Source organism: Callionymus lyra, chromosome 7, assembly GCF_982586985.1.
Source record: "Callionymus lyra chromosome 7, fCalLyr1.hap1.1, whole genome shotgun sequence".
NCBI classification, from domain to species: Eukaryota; Metazoa; Chordata; class Actinopteri; order Syngnathiformes; family Callionymidae; genus Callionymus; species Callionymus lyra.
The window spans coordinates 21,867,429-21,879,662 of record NC_141824.1 but is presented as its reverse complement, the minus strand read 5'-3'; the positions used below and the strand labels follow the sequence as shown (position 1 = coordinate 21,879,662).

General features: G+C 39.8%; 1 protein-coding gene across 1 annotated transcript; it reads right to left on the bottom strand.

The window, feature by feature from the left end:
• Positions 1 to 802: 802 nt before the first annotated feature.
• Positions 803 to 2,167, bottom strand: LOC148075646 (succinate receptor 1-like). The gene is made up of 2 exons (XM_087795942.1): positions 2,041 to 2,167; positions 803 to 1,975 (listed from the first exon to the last, which is right to left on the bottom strand). Exons 1-2 carry the CDS (start codon positions 2,125 to 2,127, stop codon positions 1,037 to 1,039), a joined length of 1,026 nt encoding a protein of 341 aa, XP_087652068.1. The 5' UTR covers positions 2,128 to 2,167; the 3' UTR covers positions 803 to 1,036.
• Between the last annotated feature and the right edge of the window lie 10,067 nt (positions 2,168 to 12,234).

Here is a 12,234-nt window from a genome sequence, read left to right as displayed (position 1 = left end):
TGTAAATGAAACAACAAGAAATGAGGAAACCACAGACTTTCCAAGAAATATTTGAAACTGTTGAATCTTTCAGCTTGTTAGCGAAACTAGCATAGTAAGCATAGTAGCAAAGTATAGCATTAATGTTTTATATCTTGATATACTTCAATTTAGTCTGTAATCCAGTCATTGCTTGAGTCACGATATTTATCGACCTCGCTTTATTCACCCCGCCTCGATTATATGTGACGATTGAATCCATCGTTTTTGGATGACATTTTTCTAATAGAATGATTTCATTTTTCCATACGACTCACATCTGCTGTACATTTACTACTCAGTCATTGGTAGAACTTCACATCTTTGAACAATCATAACAAAAGGAAAGCGGATCGGAGCTCAGAAAACAGCTTCATCTGAAGATACCAAGAGTACTTTTTCTTTATATATATATATATGAGCTTAGCTCGACATATAGGGTCCTTTAAAGTATTTTTTATTTTGAGACAAAAACACAAAAGTAAATAAAGAATGAATCCACTTTTATTTCTGATTACTTTTCTGACCACTCATCTGAGCCACAAGAAATAGCAAATAGACACGAATAAAAACATTCTGGCTATTTAAAAAAAAGAGTTGTTTTTTCAAATGAATATACTTTAATGGAATTTTGACATATTGAATTTATCATTTTTTATATTTATTTCATTGGGACAAGCTCATTTTATTTTATTTTTTCTTCACTATTCTGAAAGGAATTGGTTATTAGACTTAATCTCTTTCATCACAGCAACAGTTGAACCAATCAAGTACAAAATATAAAGAAAAGTGTTTACAAAAAAACATATACAATTTGGTTATTTGACCAATCTTTGCCACATTTCCTTCCTTGTAATCCTGACCCTTGTTTGGATCAGGATAATAGATCCTAGTTAATTGTTTAAACAGACAACATAAGGGTTACAACAATCACATTTGTTTTTGGGCCTCCGGGTCACCTTGACCCTGAGATGACACAAGGGTTAAACAACACAAACAAGTTTCCACCCAGGCTATTCTATCCCTTCGATCCGATAACCCTGCCCAGCATCTTTCTGACATTGCTGGAGAGAAGTACTCTGAACTTGTCGCCCATAAGGAAGTAGAAAACAGGGTTAATGACGCTGTGCAAGAAGGCCAGTGGTCGGGTGGTGACGTACACGACCTCGACGTACATCCTCGTGCACAGCTGTGGACTGAACCAGCTTTTTGAAGACGCTATCCGGACGTTCCTCATGACGTGGTACGGCGTGTAGAGGACGAAGAAGACGACGGTGGCTAGCATGACGAACCTGAGCGGTCGCTTGTACATGTTTCTGCGCTGTAGAGCTTTTTCGTGGCTTTGGAGCAGACGTCTGATCTGGTGCGAGAAGCCGCAGAGCCCGAGGAGAGGCAGGACGTAACCGGTGAAGGTGAGTCCAAGACTGTAGGCGAAGGTATCGACATCTCCTCGCAAGTTAGCGAAATCTTTGCACTGACTGTTGTTCCTGCTCTGCAGATCCTGCACCATCAGCGCTATCATGGGCATCACTTCCAGGTTCACGACCAGCCAGCTCAACCCGGTGATGACGAACGCCGTCCTCCGCCGCAACAGGAAGTGGTCCCGGGCCGGATGTCGGATCAGCAGGAAGCGATCCATGCTGAGCCAGAGCATGAAGAGGATGGAGGAGTAGAGGTTGACGTAGAAGACGTAGCCGTTCATGACGCAGCCGAACGGGCTGGTCTCGGACTCGTGGTTGGCGTAGAGGTAGGAGAGGCGAGGCAGCGTGCACAGGAAGATCAGGTCGGACACGGCCAAGTTGAAGAGGTAAATATTGTAGCTCTGCCAGGCAGGGAGGAAGAAAATATAACCAAGAACAACCAAGAGATTTCCTGGGAAACCGATGCAGAACTCGATGCCATAAGCAGGAGGCAGGAAGTATTGCTCAACGGCGTCGTGCAGCTCCGTGCAGTCGACCTGAGGAAGTCAAGAAAAGTAAAGAGCAGGAAAACCAGTTAGAACTGTGACAGGGAAGGACCTACCATGTTGCTTTTGTTGTTGTGGACGAGTGTGGAGACAAAACAAGTCTTTCTCGAAAAAAATGTAAAAAAAAACAGAAGCTCTGTCATTTTGAAATTTCACAAAAGAAAGATTAGCTGGAAAATGTAGAAATCCACATCCTGTCCCGTCATGCTTGACCACACTTGACCTGCTCACATTCATGTTAGTGCTCGTCTTTATGTCAAATATGTTTAAAATAATAAATGCATTAAAACTATATGTAGTAGTAAATATATATTATACATGTTTTTTAATATTTTTAATATGTGAATGGTTTTTGTTTTATAAACTGCTGAAACAACCAAATTGTCCTCAATGTTAGAAAAATAGAAACATATCTCTCTTTAAAAAAAAAAAATATATATATATATATATATATTGTTTTAATGCTGAGGCTCCTTTGAGATTTTTCCTACCAATGACAGACAAAACAATTATTTAAAAAAGAATAAATAAGATCTTGGGGGAGGTATGTGAACTCGGAGTGACTTCATTTCTATATTTTCTTTGGAACATTTCAAAGTTTCTGTTCGCTTAATTGTTCTCCTAAAAAGAGATGATGTTATGTGATGTCAGCGGGGGAGGCGTGCGAGTGGCCTCTTCTTGGCTGCAACATTGAAAACTACAACTCCCACGTCACCGTGACAGTTCTGAGCCAGCTGCAGTGCAGGGTAAGAGCGATCTGAGGACCATGTGGGCAGGAGAGGAGGACATAAGAGGACGAACGGTGAGCAAGTCATGACATAATGAGTTGCTTCAATGAGTGTTAACATCAGATGTGTCCTTCTTTCCAAACACATAACAGACAGTAACCTGCACATATGACTTTGATTTCACCAGCCCTCACCGAAAGACTCCAATCGTCCACTTTTCCTTTGTCATAAGAATGAAAATTGATCACATATTTCTTGCTGGCTCAGCACTTTTTTCATCAAAGCATTGTGTTTAACTCACCGAAGCTTCTGCTGCTTCGATATCTACCTCTGACTCCCTCTTTCTTCCTGTTCCCCTCATCACCACCGCCAACACCTCTGACGCTTACACCTCCTCCCCCTCTTACACCTCGACCTCCATGATGTAGGAGGACTAAAGCCAGGAAAACTGCGGGTCCTGATGGCATCATTCCCAGACTCCTAAGGGATTGTAGAGACCAGCTCTGCAAGGTGGTTTGCTACATCTTCAACCTAAGTCTGCGGAAGACTTCTTGTGTGAGTTGAGGATAATCCTCAAACACCTCCGCCCCCTGGTGAGCCCAAACAGTCTCCTTCGGGAAATTGTTTTCATCCACCAGCTGCAGAGATCCCCGTCTCACCTGGAGGGCACAGGAAACAGCGTGAGGATCACTTTCTACGACTTCTCCAGTGTCTTCAACACCATTCAACCCTCACTGCTCACGGTGAAGATGGAGAGAGCAGGTGTCAGCTAGTTGCAAGGATCCACCTCACAGACAGACCCCAGTTTGTGAGGTAAGTAAGAAAGTAAGTAAGTAATTTTTATTTGTATAGTGCTTTTCCAGACCAGGGTCACAAAGCGCTTAAACAATAAAAACAATATTCAATAACGTATATACTTTAAAGGTCAAGATAAAACTGATAACACAACAGGAGTTCCAGAAAATCAAGGAAAAGCCTGAACAAATAAAAATGTCAAACACAGAGAGAGAGGAAGATCGTTCCAAGGCTTAAGAGCAACAGCGTGGAAGGATTTCTCTCATCTGGTCCTGAACCATCAGGAACCATCAGTAGATTCTGATCCACAGACCTCAGAGCCTGAGCTGGGGTGTAAGGCTGGATCAGATGTAAGGAGGAGCCTGACCATGAATAGATCTGAAAGTAAAAAACAGAATTTTAAAGTTGATCCTGAAAGAAACTGGCAGCCAGTGAAGTTTTAAGGATCGGAAAAATGTGAGTTCTTCTACTAGAGCGGGTTAGAATTCTCGCTGCAGAGTTTTGTATCAACTGCCAGCAAGACAGCTCCTTCTTGTTAAGGCATGAAAACAAACTGTTACAATAGTCCAGACGAGACACAAACGCATGGATTAAAACCTTCAGATCATGTTGTGACAACATTTTCCTAAGTTTCGAGATTTTTCTCAGTTGAAGGAAACAGTTTCTGGTCAGTTTTCTGCAGTGTTGAACAAGAGACATGCCTTTATCAAATACAACACCCAGGTTTCTCAGGCTCAGTTTGACAGACTGACCTAAGTCACCCAAGTACTGACTTAACCCTGGAACCTTATCATCATGAGCAATCACCAGAGTTTCAGTTTTGTCCACATTTAGCTGTAAAGTGTTTTCACTCAGCCATTGTTTAATTTCTAGCAAACAATTGACTAAGCTGTTCAGCCTCTGGGGCTCAGTTGGATCAAAAGAGCAGCAGAGCTGGATGTCATCAGCAAAAATGTGATAAGAAACATCAGGAAATCTCTAAATGATTTAACGGAGTGGAATCAAGTACAGAAAACACAATAAAGGACCCAGAACATAACCTTGAGGGACTACACACAACAGATCTACCGATTCAGACCTCATTTGATTGGCAGATACACTAAAACTGGTTGTCTGCACTACGGGTGCTCCCCAAGGCACTGTGCTCTCACCCTTCCTCTTCACCCTAGTACACATCGGGCTTTAGGTACTCAACAGACAGTTGCCTCCTCCAAAAGTTCTCCGATGACACGGCCATCGTGGGTCAGGGGAGGACGACCTGGATTACAGGTGTGCTTTCATGGACTTAATCAGCTGGTGTGATAAGAAGTGATAAGAAGTTACCTATAGCAAAAAAGAAAACAAACACTGCACACGTGAACATCTAGAGACTGGACTTCGAGAGGGTGACAACTTACAAGCACCTTGGTGTTCACCTAAACAATAAACTGGACTGGACCGACAACAATGACTCGCTCTACAAGAAGGGTCAGAGTCTTCTTTATCACCTGCGGTGACTGCACTCTTTTGGGGTGTGCAGGCCACTGCTCAGGACCTTCTAGGACACTAGGGTTGCATCAGTGGTCCTGTTTGCAGTATTGCAAAACTAAAGGTCATCATGAACAACACCTCACACCCTCTGCATAAGACTGCTGGGGCCTTAAAAAGCTCCTGATGCCCCCCAGGGGCAGGACTGAGCAGCTCCAAAAACAAATCATGTTATTGTCACCGTTGTAACGGCTGTTGTGGTTTGCAGCGTATATATGCAACTTATTTCTTCACTTTTATGTTATCTCTTGTATGTACAGTTTTATAATATTTTGTCATTTTATCTGTATCATTTTTATTGTGGATACAACTTTATTTTTTATGTGTAAATTGCGCTGCTGTAATTATGTTCTCCCCCCACAGAGGGATATATAAAGTTATCTTATCTTGTCATCAAATTCAATTTTCAATTCAGAAAGTAAAATGTCTCAACTGGAGGCGTTTCTTAAAAACATGGAAGAAAGCCAGTGAAGTCTGATGTGAACTCTGGAACTATAGCTCTTTTTTATGCTCTTCACCTCTTCAGAAAAATGTTAGTGTTGAGTTATTTTTATAATAACTCATACAAATACAGGTTGAGTGTCAAGTATAATACAAATATATGTTTAAGCATAACAAACTAGCTGGCTATCAATTATCAGATTGGATGTTGTTGTGGTTCAGATGTTTCAGATTTCACTTTATTTGGCGAGTTCCCTTCGGCTGTTTTATTCCCTGATAATACAGTGAGTTGTATATTTTGGCTGATCTCAGAGACAGTCCTGAGAGCACATGATCCGAGGCTGAGGGACATGTGAGGCCGAGGATGTTTCTCTTGTGCCGGGGGGTGGGGGGGGAACTATGCTAGGTGTGTGTGAAGGCGGCTGTCCTGAGGAGACCCAGCCTGGGGGTGACAGAGGTTTGTTTGGTGGTTTTTATCATAACTCAATATTAGGAGTCAATGTTTTGTCATAGTTTAGCCATACTTTCATTCCAAAGACAACAAACCTGTGGGTCAGTCTTTTGACAGTTGCATATGTGGACTTTATTAAAAAAGGATCCAACTCAGTATCAGGTCACAAACAGTGTCATCAGTGTATCTCGCTAATAAAAGAGGGCACTCTAGTGGTAGGACACGGTATTTCAGATTTATTTTGTACAGATGTTTTTGCGTCAAGAATGGATGAGAATTCGTTATACATAACGTTAAAACTATAAATATTTGTTCTTCATCCGTGGTACATTTTAAATTTATTTTCAAGCCCATCAAACATATTTAAATGGCAGATTTCTTTCCAGATGTGATACCTGCTGTGACCAAGAGAGGGCAGCATTTATCAATACAGCCAAGCGCCAACACTGACAACAGATGGAATGACATAAAGACTTAAAAAAAAACAAGTCAGGGGGGAAAAAGTACGTGAACAGGATCTGATTTTGAAAATATTAATCGTGTGATAAATTAATTTATCTAAATATGGCGCGAGTGTTAATGAGCAAATTAAACGAATAATTCTTTGCTAATTTCGTTTGGGTTCGAACGCTTGCCGAACTTGCAACACTGACCCGAATTAAATGAGTGTCCCTTCCCAAGGGCGGCACTTTTAGTGCTTCCACTGACCCACTTCCGGAAGGTGACACAGTTAGAGGTTTAACTGGACTAATTAACTTTGTGCTTGATTGACATTTAGTTAATTAGATCAAACTGATGTCGCGTGTTCCACGCTCACCCACAGTTAATATTGTTCAACCTGGGTTATCAGTCAATCTTTAAAGTTGTTCTGGAATGAAACAATAACAACAATAAAATCTTTCATTTATCCATCATTCTTGACTCGTCCCTTCCTTTCCTTTGGCCTGACGGCCCTGAAAACATTCACAGTTCATAATGTGGCCCCTGAGGAAATGTCATTTCCAACCCGGCTCGAATGGATGAACGTTAGTCTTGAAACTTCGAGGGAAACCCGGATTAAGAAGCTTCTATCTTTGCACGGTCGATGTTATTATTATTTATTCATTTACGACTTGAAGTTGAACAAAGTAGTGCCTTAGCTCGACCCACACTCAAACTAATGCAATGTATTGAGGGCCTGAGATTGTTGGGCGTTCATGTGTTCACCCTCAGAGCCAAACCATCTTTCATCTTTTTTGTCAAAATAAATTGAGGAGTTAAACCCTGGAGGAGCAAGGAGTACGCACATGCTTTTACTTTTATCAATCTTATTTCTTTTTTTTAACATGGTGGCCCAATTTCCCCGACATTCACATCTATATCTCCATAAAGCTGTGTGAATATAGGTTCTTCAGGAGATCATAGTAAATATAAAATACAAACAAGTTAGGAAACTGGTCGTTCAAGGAGCCAATGTACCTATTTATTAAAGTATATATGTTTAATTATGCTGGAGAGAAGTGTTCTAAATGGTTGGATCTAATCCAATTGTCTTGTCTCTCCATGTAGACGTTTGCCCTCCACTGGTCCGTGTCCTCTCTCTGCTGCATTACACTCCTTATTTGTGTCATCATGACATCGGGCGTCTCACTCCCGTGCTCCGTCTCATTCAAACGTCCACTTCCTGTCATAGTCCTGAGTCAGAGGCGGGTTTCAATAATTCATCTGGTGTTTGTCCGGTTCAGCCCGCGATGATGGGACAGAGGTGAGAGCGACGCCTTCATTATTTCAACAGAAATAATTCCGACTCGTCTGCTGTGAGGAATCCATGCTGTCGTCATTGTATCCACGTCAGAGTGAATGGTTGAGTTCAGTTCACATTACTGCTGCAGGGAGAGTAATAACCAGTGACCAGATCTGAGACCACAGTGGTGTTGTTAAGATATTCTTAAGGATGTTAGAGATCTTAAGAAAATTTTGACTCTTAATGATAATTCTTGTGTCTGGATAGCGTGAACTCTTTGGGGTTTTTATTTGACTCGTGAAATGCAATTGTGTGTTCACTGACTTAAAGTGATAGTTCAACCGAAATGCACTCGTTTTCTACTCTGCCTCACGTCGACTAAGGGTTGGGATTATTTCCAGAGTAATCTGTTCCTTTTTAGAGTGATAGACAACAATGTTTGTTCATTTTAATGTAGCGACTGGAGCTCAGTTGTCTTCATCTTCGTCCAAAAAGACACTTTAGAACACAGGCTTCAAGCTGGTCCAGAAAAAAGGGCCGAGACGGGGCAGGTTTTGGATCCAACCAGTCAAGCACAAATACTTGAACCAATCAGGCGTCTGAAGACAGTAATCAATTAATTGTCAGTCAGGTGTTGCTTGTTTAAGCCGACGCCTGATTGGTTAACTCATGTGTGCTTGACTGGTTCGAACAAAAACCTGAACCGTCTCGGCCCTTTTCTGGATCCAGTAGTGCCGCTCCAGAGATTTGAAGTCTTGTGCTGTGTCTCAAATCGCATACTTCTCTTAGTATACTAGAAGTTAGTATGCATCAGGATAGTGTACATACCAACTAGTACGCAAATTCTCAACAGATAGTATGTCTAAAAAAAAACATTGCCGCTACGCACTAACCGCAAATGAGGTGACAGCTTCTTCTTCTACTACTATTTAACGATGGTTGCAACAGCTGTTTGAACGCTATCGACACCTGCTGGCAGAACGTTTTGCAAGTTTGGAAAAATAAATAAAGAGAAAATATGAGAATCAAAATATTCGCGAGATATTTAAGCTGGTATCAGCACCGAAGACGTGTCGTCCTTCTACTGCTGCGGAAAATGCACCTGTAAGTATATGAATATATATGCATTTATATATGACGTAACTTCCGTTTAAAACGTCACTAAGATGGCGGCCGTTTAGGATGGTTAGTGTCCATCGAACCATACTCAGTTTTGTGGGCCTTTTAGTACGCCAATTTAGTGTGCATGGGGCACTAAATTTCGCATACTAAGAATTGAGACGCACTTACGCACTAAAAATACTAACTTTGAGTACGCTAGTATGTGATTTAAGACACAGCATTGGACTTGGTGCGAGTCCACTTGATGGAGACTTTTTACTCTCCAATAAAAGCGTTATTTACTTAATAAGATCGATGTCCAGATGATCTTTGGTACAAGAGACTTGAGTAAAGAAGAGCTGAGGACCAGGGGATGGAAAGACCTATTAAGACTTGGACTGAGATCCATAAGATTGATGATTCTCGGTCCAGGAGCCGAAAGAAATGGAGACACAGAGACTTTCCTGTTTGAACTAAAACCTGGTGGACGTGTCTGACCATTATATGTGTTTATAGAGTTAATAAAGCAACACAGGGAAGGTATCGACCAGTGACTGAGCCTCTTTTATTAGTCGCTCACATGTCTAGTGTAAGTGTTGCAGTGCTTCTGCACCTGACCTGCCGAGCCTCAAAAGGTGAGCGCGATAAAATCAATTAACAGCTGAAGCAGCAGGAAACCATTCATCTGGTGTTTAAAGGTTCCTAACCTTCCTCCGTCGACACGGTTTGAACAAATATATAAAAGATGAGGGAAATCCTGTCGCAAGTTCAGTCCTTCATCAGCAAGGGAAGGAAACTGTAGCGTTTTAAAAGACACTTGACAGTAGCTACAGCTTTACAAAATATAATGATGCAACTTTGTGACAGAATCGTGAGTCTTTGTGCACAAAGATGGCGCTTTAGTTTGAATTCCTGTCTTACAATGTGTGTTTAAACAGCGTCACTCTTGGAAATACTGTAAACAAAAGTCATAAAGATTTGAAGCAAATGTATATCTTTAGAACAAATCTACAGATTATGAAACTATTTTACAAAGTCTGACACAAATGAACAAAGTCTGACACAAATGAACAAAGTCTGAACCAAATGAACAAAGTCTGACACAAATGAACAAAGTCTGACACAAATGAACAAAGTCTGAACCAAATGAACAAAGTCTGACACAAATGAACAAAGTCTGACACAAATGAACAAAGTCTGAACCAAATGAACAAAATCTGACACAAATGTATAAAGTCTGACACAAATGTATAAAGTCTGACACAAATGTATAAAGTCTGACACAAGTGTATAAAGTCTGACACAAATGAACAAAGTCTGACACAAACGAACAAAGTCTGACACAAGTGTATAAAGTCTGACACAAATGAACAAAGTCTGACACAAGTGTATAAAGTCTGACACAAATGAACAAAGTCTGACACAAGTGTATAAAGTCTGACACAAATGAACAAAGTCTGACACAAGTGTATAAAGTCTGACACAAATGAACAAAGTCTGACACAAGTGTATAAAGTCTGACACAAATGAACAAAGTCTGACACAAATAAACAAAGTCTGACACAAATGAACAAAGTCTGACACAAATGAACAAAGTCTGAACCAAATGTATAAAGTCTGACACAAATGAACAAAATCTGACACAAATGTATAAAGTCTGACACAAATGTATAAAGTCTGACACAAATGAACAAAGTCTGAAACAAATGTATAAAGTCTGACACAAATGAACAAAGCCTGACACAAGTGTATAAAGTCTGACACAAATGAACAAAGTCTGACACAAATGAACAAAGTCTGACACAAGTGTATAAAGTCTGACACAAATGTATAAAGTCTGACACAAATGAACAAAGTCTGACAGAAATGAACAAAGTCTGAACCAAATGAACAAAGTCTGACACAAATGAACAAAGTCTGACACAAATGAACAAAGTCTGAACCAAATGAACAAAATCTGACACAAATGTATAAAGTCTGACACAAATGTATAAAGTCTGACACAAATGTATAAAGTCTGACACAAGTGTATAAAGTCTGACACAAATGAACAAAGTCTGACACAAACGAACAAAGTCTGACACAAGTGTATAAAGTCTGACACAAATGAACAAAGTCTGACACAAGTGTATAAAGTCTGACACAAATGAACAAAGTCTGACACAAGTGTATAAAGTCTGACACAAATGAACAAAGTCTGACACAAGTGTATAAAGTCTGACACAAATGAACAAAGTCTGACACAAGTGTATAAAGTCTGACACAAATGAACAAAGTCTGACACAAGTGTATAAAGTCTGACACAAATGAACAAAGTCTGACACAAATAAACAAAGTCTGACACAAATGAGCAAAGTCTGACACAAATGAACAAAGTCTGAACCAAATGTATAAAGTCTGACACAAATGAACAAAATCTGACACAAATGTATAAAGTCTGACACAAATGTATAAAGTCTGACACAAATGAACAAAGTCTGAAACAAATGTATAAAGTCTGACACAAATGAACAAAGCCTGACACAAGTGTATAAAGTCTGACACAAATGAACAAAGTCTGACACAAATGAACAAAGTCTGACACAAGTGTATAAAGTCTGACACAAATGTATAAAGTCTGACACAAATGAACAAAGTCTGACACAAGTGTATAAAGTCTGACACAAATGAACAAAGTCTGAAACAAGTGTATCAAGTCTGACACAAATGAACAAAGTCTGACACAAATGAACAAAGTCTGACACAAATGTATAAAGTCTGACACAAATGAACAAAGTCTGAAACAAATGTATAAAGTCTGACACAAATGAACAAAGCCTGACACAAGTGTATAAAGTCTGACACAAATGAACAAAGTCTGACACAAATGAACAAAGTCTGACACAAGTGTATAAAGTCTGACACAAATGTATAAAGTCTGACACAAATGAACAAAGTCTGACACAAGTGTATAAAGTCTGACACAAATGAACAAAGTCTGAAACAAGTGTATCAAGTCTGACACAAATGAACAAAGTCTGACACAAATGAACAAAGTCTGACACAAATGAACAAAGTCTGACAAAAATGAACAAAGTCTGACACAAATGAACAAAGTCTGAACCAAATGTATAAAGTCTGACACAAATGAACAAAGTCTGACACAAATGAACAAAGTCTGACACAAATGAACAAAGTCTGACAAAAATGAACAAAGTCTGACACAAATGAACAAAGTCTGAACCAAATGTATAAAGTCTGACACAAATGAACAAAGTCTGACACAAATGAACAAAGTCTGACACAAATGAACAAAGTCTGAACCAAATGAACAAAATCTGACACAAATGTATAAAGTCTGACACAAATGTATAAAGTCTGACACAAATGTATAAAGTCTGACACAAGTGTATAAAGTCTGACACAAATGAACAAAGTCTGACACAAACGAACAAAGTCTGACACAAGTGTATAAAGTCTGACACAAATGAACAAAGTCTGACAC

What these genes read in the sequence shown, in the direction of transcription:
- LOC148075646 (XM_087795942.1), bottom strand. Translation starts at nt 2,127, where the DNA reads ATGACAGAGCTTCTGTTTTTTTTTACATTTTTTTCGAGAAAGACTTGT. An exon ending in ACAACAACAAAAGCAACATG is followed by an intron (nt 1,976 to 2,040) that starts GTAGGTCCTTCC and finishes TGACTTCCTCAG; the next exon opens with GTCGACTGCACGGAGCTGCA.